General features: G+C 42.5%; 1 protein-coding gene across 1 annotated transcript; it reads left to right on the forward strand.

Moving 5' to 3' along the window:
* The first annotated feature begins 2,045 nt into the window (after positions 1-2,045).
* LOC128515141 (trace amine-associated receptor 13c-like) lies at positions 2,046-3,038 on the forward strand. The gene has a single exon (XM_053489193.1). The coding sequence runs from the start codon at positions 2,046-2,048 to the stop codon at positions 3,036-3,038; it is 993 nt and encodes a 330-aa protein (XP_053345168.1).
* The last annotated feature ends 8,858 nt before the right edge of the window (positions 3,039-11,896 follow it).

The following is an 11,896-nucleotide window of genomic DNA, read 5'->3' on the forward strand; positions in this document are numbered from 1 at the left end:
CTAGCTTTAGCTTACTTCAGCCGCGCGTTGTCAGGACCGGAGAGGAACTACTGCGTCACCCAGCGCGAGCAGCTAGCGGCCGCCGCGGCCCTTAAACATTTTAGGCCGTATTTATATGGGCAATCCTTCCTGCTGCGGACCGATCACGCTTCGCTGGTGTGGCTGCTTAGTTTTAAAGAGCCCGAGGGGCAGTTAGCGCGATGGCTCGAGCGGTTGCAGGACTATGATTTTACCGTTCAGCACTGAGCGGGAAAACTGCATGCTAACGTTGATGCTTTATCCCGCTGGCCGTGCAGCAAAGAGTCCTCCGGAGCCCCCGTCGGTAATCAGCTGTCCGAGCCGGCGTGCAGCTGAGTTATTGCGTCGCGTAAACCATCGTCTGTAGTCGTTTCGCCTGTGCCACAGATGGATTGTGATCAGCTAATTGCCGAACAGGAGAAGAATCCGGCGCTGCAGCAGGTACTGGGGTGGGTTAATGCGGGCCAGAGACCGGATTATGCCCCGGTTGCTAACCTAGGCCCGAGGAAAAAGCTCTCCACTCGCAGTTCAACCGACTAGCGTTGCGGGGAGGTTTACTCTACCGCCACTGGGAACGGCCGTGCGGCGCTGGTGAATCTTTTCAGCTGCTGGTGCTGCGGAATCTGCGGGCACGAGTGTTGGGAATGGTGCACGGGCATGCGGGTGCGGAACACTTCGGAGTCACTAAAACGCTGCGGCGGTTGCGCGCTCGCTTCTACTGGCCGGGCTGCCACACTGATAGTGAATTCTTTGTGCACAGATGCGACGTCTGCACGGCAAAGAAGGGCCCTACCCAGTGCTCACGAGCACCCCTGCAAGACTTTCGGGTGGGGGCACCTATGGAGCGTATGGGCGTGGACATTCTTGGGCCGTTTTCCATCTCCGATCGCGGGAACAGGTATGTGCTGGTGGCCATGGATTATTTCACAAAGTGGCCGGAGGCGTTTGCTGTCCCTGACCAGAGCGCTTCCACCACGGCTCGAGTGCTGGTGGATGAGGTGTTCAGCCGATCCGGCGCCCCGGAGCAGTTGCACAGCGATCAGGGGTGTAACTTTAAGGCGGAGGTGTTTGCGGCGGGGTGCGAGCGCCTCGGGGTGAAAAAGACCCGCACCACGCCCCTTCATCCGCAGACCAGCGACCGGCAGAAGGATTGGGACGAACATTTGCCTCTCGTGCTTTGGGCTTATCGCACAGCAGTGCAGGAGTCCTCACAGCTGACGCCACATCGCCAGCGCCGACCACCGTCACGCCTCCAAGACTGAGTTCGCCATGGTGACCGGGGACGGTCACAGTTTGGGTGGGGGCAGTGTGGCGTGGGTGGGGTTTGAGTGACAACCATCATGCTTTGCGGGAGGGGTTGTTATGTGTTCACCATGTTGGGGAAAGGTGTTTGGGGTAGTGGTTTCGGCCAGGTTGTGTGTGTGTGTGGGTAGATGTCTGTTTTAATTAGTGTGGATGTGTATTTATGGAGGTTGGATGTGCTGTTTTGTGCTGGTGCTGAATAAAGTACTCCCAGCCATTTGCATTGGGCAGCCAGGAAGCTCACTTGTCTCTCCAAGTTCCTTCTTAGCGGGAAATACGCTACAATATATATATATATATATATATATATATATATATATATATATTATTATCTATTGATTTTTATAAGGAATACTTGGGAAATGCCAAGAGTTTTTAGGAACTAAGAATTTGATTAGAATCATCTAATTTTTTTAAAATATATAAATACAACTCCAGACCATTAGCTTACAGTTATTTAAAAGGATCTTCCTGACTTCAAAATACTCTCCCGTGCCCCTGCCATAGCATAAGCTCATTCTGCTTAGATAAGGCAATGTTACAGACAAATATACACACAGGATTAACTCTCTGGCCAAACCCTAATAAGCCTTTTGTCCAATAAGGCATGGCATCATATGTTACCCAAACTTTGGGGGCATGAACAATTATTAAACTATAAAAGCACCAGAGCTGACTGAACCATGATTTTAAATTCTATAAACATTTTGGATAACACAATATCCATGAATCTGACAGAGTTTAATCAGTCTGATCGCTGTGAGCAAGTTTCCTGTCCAGAGAGATCTGTATCTCCTGCAGTTTATATCTTACTGTATGTGTGTTCAGCTGCTGTGGTTCTGCTAACAGTGTGTGGAAATTTCCTTGTCATCATCTCTGTTTTTCACTTTAAGCAGCTTCACACACCAACCAACATGCTTGTGCTCTCTTTGGCTGTGTCAGATTTTCTCGTTGGTGCTGTAGTGATGCCGTCAATGTTAATCTGGACTGTAGAGTCATGCTGGATTTTTGGGAGATTTTTCTGCATCATTTTTTTGTTGATTGGTGGTTTTCTCACATGCCTCTCTATTTACATTATTGCTCTGATTGCTGTGGATCGATATCTGGCTCTATCAAACCCGTTTTTTTACCTACAAACAGTCACTAAGAGGAGAATGTTAACTGTAATTAATTCTATTTGGTGGTTATGTCTTCTGTATAACACAGCACTTTACTATTTTAATGGAAGCTTCATGAATTCTGTAATGTGTCCTGGAGAGTGTTTCTTTGTTCTTAATGTAGTTTGTTCCGTAGTTGACCTTGTCATAACATTTATAATTCCACTTTCTGTTATAATCATATTTTACACTTTGGTGTTTGTGATTGCTAAAAAACATGCCACTGCTATCAGAGAGCTTAATAATCACACACGACCTAAAACACAGAAAATCACCTCACACTCAATGAAATCTGAGAGAAAAGCAGCTAAAGTCCTCAGCATTTTAGTGTCTGTATTTCTGATGTGTTTACTTCCATATTTTATTTGCAGTTTATTGGCAGATGTTATTGACATACAGTTAGAAACAATTCAGAAATTCATGGTCATGCTTTGTCTTAATTCCAGCATTAATCCAGTTATTTATGGTCTGTTTTACCCATGGTTTAGAAGATGCATCAAATTAATTATAACCTTGCAAATATTCCAAACAGACTCTGATTTAATTAATGTTCTTTCATAAAAAAGTAATTATTTTTTGCCCACTTAGACTGATAATGTGGCCCAAAAACTGACATTGTAGTATATTATTATTATTATTATTATTATTAATAAAATAATAAAACCTAATTAACCCCCAATAGAATGTTTAGTGTGCTGTACTGTATTATATAATTGCATTCTTTGTTTTTAATAAGGTTTATTGTACATTTGAAACAAAAGTTTAGACATTTGCTCATATGTAAGTATTGGTATGAACTATTATGATTTGTATTTTCAGTGATTATTATAATTTTGTATTGAAATATATATATATATATAATGGGGACCAATATATTATTGGTGTATTTTAAGTTTTGTTTTAAGGTTATTTTTATTATTTTCTACTGTAGAAACATTTGAAGGATAATAAGCAATATTTATTATACACATTTTAGTTAGTGTTTCCTTTATTCTTCTATAGGTTAATAAGGATGCAGGATTAAACCACTGCCTCTGTTTATTTAAAATTGCACTAAACACTGTGGTGGAAATCAGAGACAAGTCACAATAAGAAAAGAAGATTTTATTAGAGACTTGCGCAGGACACTTCAGTCACACAAACACACAGTGCATCTCAAATTCAAATTTTATTTGTCACATACACAGTCATACACAGTATGATATGCAGTGAAATGCTTACATGACCGCCTGTGACCTCAAAAAAAAAAAAAAAAAACACACACACAAGAAACAATAACTAGAAATAGAAAAATATAAAAGAGGCAATAAATAAACAAATATATTGTCTATAAAAAAGGAAAACAAAATATACACGTTTTCAAAACATATAAGAAATATAAACCTATTTGTACAAGACAAACATTAATTTAAATGCAAATAATACATGGAATAAATGAAAAATGTCCTGAAGTGTGCAATTGAGCATTGTTTGTGCAAATGTGCAATATGTGTGCAAGTGTGTACAAATGTGCAATGTGTGTGTAAATGTGCTATGCCCATGACTGTCCTCTCTACAGTGTGTAGGGGTGTGTGCACAGATGAATAATGTCCATGAGTGTCCATTTCTGTGCAATGTTGCAAAAATGTGGAGATGATTATTCTTGTGTGTTAATCTGGTTGAGAGACCGTATCGCCTGCAGGAAGAAGCTCCTCCTCAGTCCCTCTCTGTTTGCCTTCAGGTTAACCAGGTTAAGATGTTCCCATCAGGATGCTCTCTACCTTGGAGGGCAGTCTAAAGTCTTTTAAGCGCCTAAGGTGGTAGAGACGTTGCCTGGCCTTTTTCACCATGGTGTTGATGTGACAGGACCATGACAGGTCCTGCGTAATGTAAACACCAAGGTATCGGAAGCTGTCCACTCTCTCCACTAGGCTCCTGTTGATGACGGCGGTCTGTTACAAATGTTACTCATGCGGTATTCTGGTTTTACCGCCACGCCTCACGGTGGCAGCATTTCGGTTTGTGTGTTTGCTGGCTTCTAATGCTGAGTGGCGCTACATAACTAAAGACTGACACCTCAGGCATCAGTTCATTCTCTCAAGGATTAATGAGCCGCAGCTTCTTTAAAGCTGCATGTAGTAGCGGATAAAAGCAAGTGAAACATTGTAGTTAAACAGTGAGCCTTTGGATTTTATCATGTGTAATTGGAAAATGTACACAGGTATGTTTATTTGTCATCTCATATTTTGTGTTCTTTAATTTTGTAGTAAATTTATTAACTAAAATAAACAAAACTAAATGACCATAAAAATTCTAACATTGTCAGGACGTGCTACTGCGTCAGCAGATGTCATGTGTTTTTGCATTATTATAAGAATTAAATGCAGTAGGCTGTTATGATCATCATAAGGTTCTTTAATAAATAATGAAAAATGTTTTAACAAATTACATTTTTACATCCCAGCACCCCGTTGCGCTGTAAAAACCTTATAAAATACAAGTGAAACGTTAAACTAATTTACAATTACAGTAGTAAAATTACAGTACAAATTTTGAATTTAAATAAATATAGGCATTTCTTAGTTCCATCGAATTTAAGCAAAGTAAATGTTAACACAGTGAGCCTTTATATTTATCATGTGTAACACTCACGTAGCCAGAAAGCTCTGGGTGTGTATCAAAAAAAGTGGGTGAGCCACAGTTGTTGTCAAATTAATGGGAAAAAACTATATAATAAAACTATATAAGATACATAACCTTTATAAGACTCTACTTTTATTTGAGTGCACGCACATTGAAGACAAAAACATTATGATTTTGTGAAATAATGAAAGCAAACAGGGATACAGCATTATTCTGTATCGGTGAACTTGAGCGCATCAGAAAATGAACTGGAACTTCACATCAATGAATTATTAAAATGGCCAAAATGATTTTCCTTGCTGTTTTTCCCCGACTCATTCATTATCATTAGTCTGCTTCTGCTGGTGTTGTGGTTTTTATCCCCACCCACGTTAAAACTGTGTATTCAGAAAAAAGGCTTGCACGTGAGAAGTTGTGTGCACACGGTCCATTTCACAGCAAAAATATGTTAGTATGTTCCCAAATAGCACAGGTATGTCGCGGAGACGTCTGTTAAAGAGCGTATTATTTGGTAAACATCGTGTTCGTTTTTTTATAGTTGTATTTTAATTGTCTGTAGATCGCATGTTTGAGCTGTTAAATGATGAACTTTACATCTATATGATGTCTATATGACGTATCTTTATCATCCGAAATTTGCTGGTATGTGGACGGGAAATATATATATATAAATAATCTGGAAATAGAGTGGAGAAACACCAAAGGAGAATCAACCAGAAGGTGGTGGTAGTGCAACCCCTCACGGATGCAAGCCGCCGTTAAACTCCGAAGAAGAAGAGAAACAGTTTGCTGAGAAGACAAACATTTGGTGGGCGTGTGGAAAAGGTAAGCAGGAATTAATTCCCATCTTTTTAAATAGAAACAAAATTTAAAAAATGTCACGTGCTGTTTAGCGATGTTTAGTCACGTTATTTTGGCTTAAGCTATTTCTTGTATTTTTAATCATACTCAAAATACCTGCAGTTATATGCGCGTGCTTAATCTGCAGTTCAGTCCTGGTTTCGGTCTGTTCTCATGAGTAGTGACGCGAGAGGCACAAAGTATAAATATTTTTCGTTTGCTAAATTAAGTATCATGTATATTAAAGGGGTCATACAGGCCTACATGCACTTTTTTAAGATGTTTGGACTGAACTGTGTGTTAGGAGAGTGCGTACACAACCACTCTACGATGATAAAGAGCCGCCCAGTGGTCTCTCTTTTTTTTCATTTATTACAATAACATGCCCCTTCTGAAATCAGGCCAATCGCAAATGCCTGTCGATGTGACGCCACACCACAAGAGGCCGCTCCTACACTAGTTGATTGACACTGGTGTTTTAGCAAAGACCCACCCCGAAGCTGTCTGGCATTGTTTTTCGCCGCTGGAGCAAAATGGCGCCTAAGCGAGTGTTGTGTACAGTTGTTGGGTGTAATAGCGAACACAGCAGTCGTCATTCACTACCGACATCTAAGCCGCTGAGGACGCAGTGGCTGAATTTAGTTTTTAAAGCTAACGTCCCCGCCGATTTACCTAAATGCGTTCATGTTTGCGATAATCACTTTTCACCAGACTGCTTTATAAACGCGGGTCAATATAAAGCAGGTTTCGCTAGGAAGCTGCTCCTAAAAAATGGATCTGTACTAACGCTTCGTGTTCCTGCTTCATCTTCACCAGGCTCAGTGAGTAATTTCTTTTTCTATGACTCTTTGCAGATCGCCTTTTCTAATAATCACGATGAATGCGAAGTGTAAGTTAACTTGCACTCTCATAGAACATGGTTATGGCTTCTTCTCTATGTACATTCGTCTCTATATAATCCCTAATCGCCCGTTTATAATAAACAATGCATTAAGATGATTGTCTAGTTGCAAACGGTGTACGTAGTCGGAGAACTATATTATGCTTACCTTTGTAACGTTAGATGGTTTATAACGATGTCTGTCAAAGATTAAGAAGTCATGTAAACACATCAGTAAACACATCGCGTCCGTATCTCTCTCAGTAAGTTTCTCCGCTTTATGTTGTTGTTGCTCGCGGCAGCGTAACAGCCCGTTAATTCATGCCCATGCAGTGATGAGAAAGATAAATCGAGTCGATGCATGTCCATTCTTTTAATTTCTGCGTTGTCAGGCGATATTACAAACTTCCGCGTAGTTCAGTATTTAAATCAAACCAAAAACGACTGAATAAAACAGGCTCAGGCTCTATATTCCAGCGTTTTCCAGTTTGGACTGCATTACCCACAAAGCACTGCGTTGTGGGCAATGCCTTGTGGGTAATGCAGTCCAAAGCATTGCCCGCATTGGACTACACTCCCATGGTTATACCCCACGTGTTTTGTGAAGACAAGCCCCACAGAACTGGGGGGGCGGGCTCAGCAGAGATCATAAGCACTTAAACGAACATGCACTGAAATAGGTTGCTGAGAACAGAGCTAGTTTTTACCATTTAAAAGTAGTGTTTTTTTTTTTACACAACCATTGCGAATTTTTAATTAAATATATTACAAACTTTTCATTAGGACCCTAAAGATCATATTAACATTTACTGAAACATGTTTCTGGTTGTTCCCTTTAATTGAATCTATCTCTATATTGTGGCTTAGGTGGGGCTTCGGCTGGCGACCATCATGCCTTGCGGGAGTGGTTGCTGTGTGTTCACCCTGTTGGGGAACCGTGTTTGGGTTGGTGGTGATCTGTTAAATGTGCTCCGGTTTACTCATCTCTCCAACACCCTTTCCGGCGGTGAAACGCTAAATTGGTGTCAAAAGTAGGATGAAGAGTAACAAGTTCGAGCGCATCATCGAGGACCTTGGAAAGATCCAAGCAGGCTGCGGAGTAGCGGAGCAATTAAGGAAGAAAAAAGCACGGAGCACTTTGAACACATAATGAAAGAGCCGAGAAAACTCCCGCAGCTCGGGCCGCTTGGTAGGTGAATATACCCGTTGACAGGGCCACCCGTCACGGTTAGACAATGAACAGGTTTCTGAGGTTTTGCGGCGGTGTCGAGGCACGGGACCTCGGGACCACTGTTGCAACGTTCTCAGGCCTTAGGGACAGCGTACCCCAGCAGTTGTTAAACTAGCTCCGGGGAAGGGCTAGCTCTAAGGGGAAGCCGCCTCCCCCAGCCGTCCTTGTCCCCCCAACTAGTGGATTCAACTTCCATTTACATTTACATTTAGGCATTTGGCAGACGCTCTTATCCAGAGCAAGACAAAAAGTGCTTTAATGCTATTATCCAAGACAAAAAGTGCTTTAATGTTTACATAATTGGATACATACTTACACTGGGTTAACATCTGTTTCTCAAGTACGGGAGAAACAGATGCGTCTTGAGTCGTTGTTTAAAGATAGTCAAAGTCTCTGATGTACGGACATCTAGAGGAAGATCATTCCACCACCTAGGTGCCAGAACAGAAAAGAGCCTGGATGAATGCCGCCCTCGATCTCTGAGAGATGGTGGGATGAGGCGAGCAGTGCTGGGGGTACCGAGGGAACGTGGTGCAGTGCGTGGTGTTATTAGCGCAGAGAGGTAAGTGGGTGCTGGGCCATTTTTAGCTTTGTAGGCAAGCATCAGTGTTTTGAATTTGATGCGGGCAGCTACAGGAAGCCAGTGCAGGGAGCGGAGGAGTGGTGTGGTGTGGGAGAACTTGGGGAGGTTAAAAATGAGACGTGCTGCTGCATTCTGGATCAGTTGCAGAGGACGAATCATGGACAGAGGCAGGCCTGCCAGGAATGAGTTGCAGTAGTCCAGTCTTGAAATAACAAGGGACTGAACAAGCACCTGAGTATCCTGTGAAGAAAGAAATGGGCGAATTCTTCCGATATTGTAAAGAAGAAATCAACAAGAGCGAGTAAGGTTAGCGATGTGTGGGGAAAATGACAAATGATTGTTCACGGTTACCCCAAGATTGCGGCCGGTGGCTGAAGGAGTGATTTGTTTGTTGTCCATGGATATCACAAGGTCTTGACCTGGAGATGAGTCACAAGGGATAAACAACAGTTCGGTTTTACTGAGATTGAGCTTCAGCTGATGAGCAGCCATCCAAAATGAGATGTCTGCCAGACATGCTGAGATCCGGGTGGAAACCTGAGTGTCAGAGGGAGGAAAAGAGAGAACAAGTTGAGTGTCAGACATGTTAGTAGCAACATGTTACCACAGCCAGACATGTTAGTAGCAACACTGCAGCAGTTGCGCGCTCGTTTTTTACTGGCTGGGCTGTCAGACCGATACTCTTTGTCCAGCGATGCGACCTCTGGACGGCAAAGAAGGGCCCCACCCAGCGCTCGCGGGCACTGCTGATATTGTCTACCGGGTGCGGTTGGCTGGGCAGGCGCGAGTGGTTGTGCTCCACCGAGACCATCTTGCTTCCTACCAGCCGCATGCGGGCGAAACATCGAACTCTGCGGAGGCTGGACCGCCTCAAGACAATGCTAGCACGTCTCCCTCCCCCACAAAAGGACCCCGGCGTTCACAGCGCCAGAGCCAACCGCCTTCACGCCTCCGAGACTGAGAGAGTCATGGTGACCAGGGACGGTTACAGCTCGGGTGGGGGCAGAGTGGCGTAAGCGGGGCTTCGGCTGGCGACCATCATGCCTTGCGGGAGGGGTTGCTGTGTGTTCACCCTGTTGGGGAAGTGTGTTTGGTGGCTTCAGCCATGTTTATGTGTGGTGCGTGGTTAAGAGTAGTGACCTGTTAAATGTGCTCCGGTTCATGCTAAGGCTGAATTAGGTCTGGGTCTCGTGTGAATGTGCTGCTTATGCTATACAGTGCTGTGTAAAATAAACTACTCCCAGCCATTGCATTGGGCAGCAGTTAAAGCTCACTCGTCTCTCCAACATCCTTTCTGGCGGTGAAACGCTACAATATTTTTTTCACAGCAGTTTGTGACTGAAAAGTGTCCTGTCTGCATCTGACTTCAGAAGGTTCCTGACCAACCATATCTAACAGTCATATTTAAAAGTCATAACGTACAGTTAAAGTACAAAACGTTTCTGTTGGTGTTTAATTTTTTTTCTATGATTAATTCTTATTTGTGGTGTTTTATGTTTTGTACATCTTTTTAAATTGAGACCTCATTTGTAAGTTGCTGCTGATGTAAAACAGTGTTTTTATTAAATATAAAATAAAAATCTGTCTTATTTTTGAAAATTTGTCTTAAATCTGTTTGTCTTATGCTTCCTTCCTTCACAGAATTCTGTTGACCATGGTTAATTATAATTAACCAAAGGTATTTAATTTAAATAATGGGACGGGGGTGTTTTTAATAAAACGACGTCTATCTGACATAAATCAGAGATTTGGCAGATGTACAGATGGAGCCACGCCAAATAGCCGCGGGCGTGTGAATTGCGTACGAATGGCGTACGGCTGCCTTATGCACGCCGTAATCCCCCCTCCTTTTTCTTCGAGAAAGGCGTGTCAAGATTTCACAGTAAACACGCCCATTCAAGCCATATTTATGCATTTACCTGGTTCCACCACTAGATGGCGCTTCGTTCTCAATGACACGTTAACACAAAAGCAATTTAGCTGCGCTGAGTTGCAATCACGTGATTTTAACAACCCGCTCCCACCCCCGCCGAACTGACGCTGCCAAACTGCACTAGAGATGAAGATGGCGGCTTAATGGACTATTCGCGGTAAGTGGTGTTTTATTTTATAAAATTTGTTTGGGATTAGTTTACAGTTTATTTCCCAGTTTAGTTTTTTTTATCGGCCATTTTGAAAATCACTGGCAGCACCAGCAGCGGTCAGATGTAACTTTAGATAACTTAATGATCTGTTTACCAAGTCTGGAGTTAACATTACAGCTTACTGTCAGTGTCACAAACTCACAATGTCACTCCTCTTTAACTAAAAAGACACTAAAGCTTCGAAAATACTCTTAATGTCCCTATTACAAAAGCTGCACTACCGGATGAAGAGTGTTTGTGCTCTATAAAAATGCCTTTAGAATCTGACCGCGTGTTGTCTGGATAAATTCAGCATTTATTTATTCTTTGGGTAAGAGTTAATCTGCAGGTTATATCTGTGAATATAATGTGATGCAGTTCATGAAGGACACAAGCTGAGGATAGATGTACAGGAGCTCGTGAGCTAAACGCTCATAACCCGGTTTATATTTTTCTTAATGTGGCCGTGACTTTGCGCGGTAGCGCGAGCGCTTAGTTACCGAGCTGGATACAAACTCTGAAGTGTTTATCAGTTAAGGAGTGTGAGGAGGGGGAGGTGTGTGTGGGGGGAGGTGTGTGAGGAGGTGTGGGGGGCTTCAGTACTGGGTAAGTTATAGTTTGGCTTCAGAGATGAACTAATATATACGAGTGTTATATCGCCTAACTTATTTGTATGAAAAGCGCATTTTAATTTAATGCAGACGATAATACAGACAGACCGGGGTTAACACTAACAAAGTTTAATGGTTAAAGTTATCCCAGTTTATTTACATTCCAGAATTCCCCAAAACAGTATTTTACACACTCTGTGGTGTAGGTTTACTAATATCTTTTATATTTATTACAACTAGATATTCTGTAACGTTTATTTATCTCTGTCTTCACTAAATTCTCCTGTTTTCCTTAATCAGAGCTCCGCCCTGGAGGATTGGGGGGTCAGACGGATGACGGTTGGCCTTTTAGAGCTACTGGAGGAGCCTGAACAAGCTGTTGAGGGAGCTGTAGGAGGGATGACGTCACAGTGCAACAGCTTTAGAATGATGTTTGGTCAGGTCTACTGTATGTTCTGAACATGGAGTTGCAAAACGTCTGATACTTTAGGGGGAAAACAAAGAATTAAACAGTTCCATCTTTAATATA

The sequence above is a fragment of the Clarias gariepinus genome, chromosome 2 (assembly GCF_024256425.1).
Source record: "Clarias gariepinus isolate MV-2021 ecotype Netherlands chromosome 2, CGAR_prim_01v2, whole genome shotgun sequence".
NCBI classification, from domain to species: Eukaryota; Metazoa; Chordata; class Actinopteri; order Siluriformes; family Clariidae; genus Clarias; species Clarias gariepinus.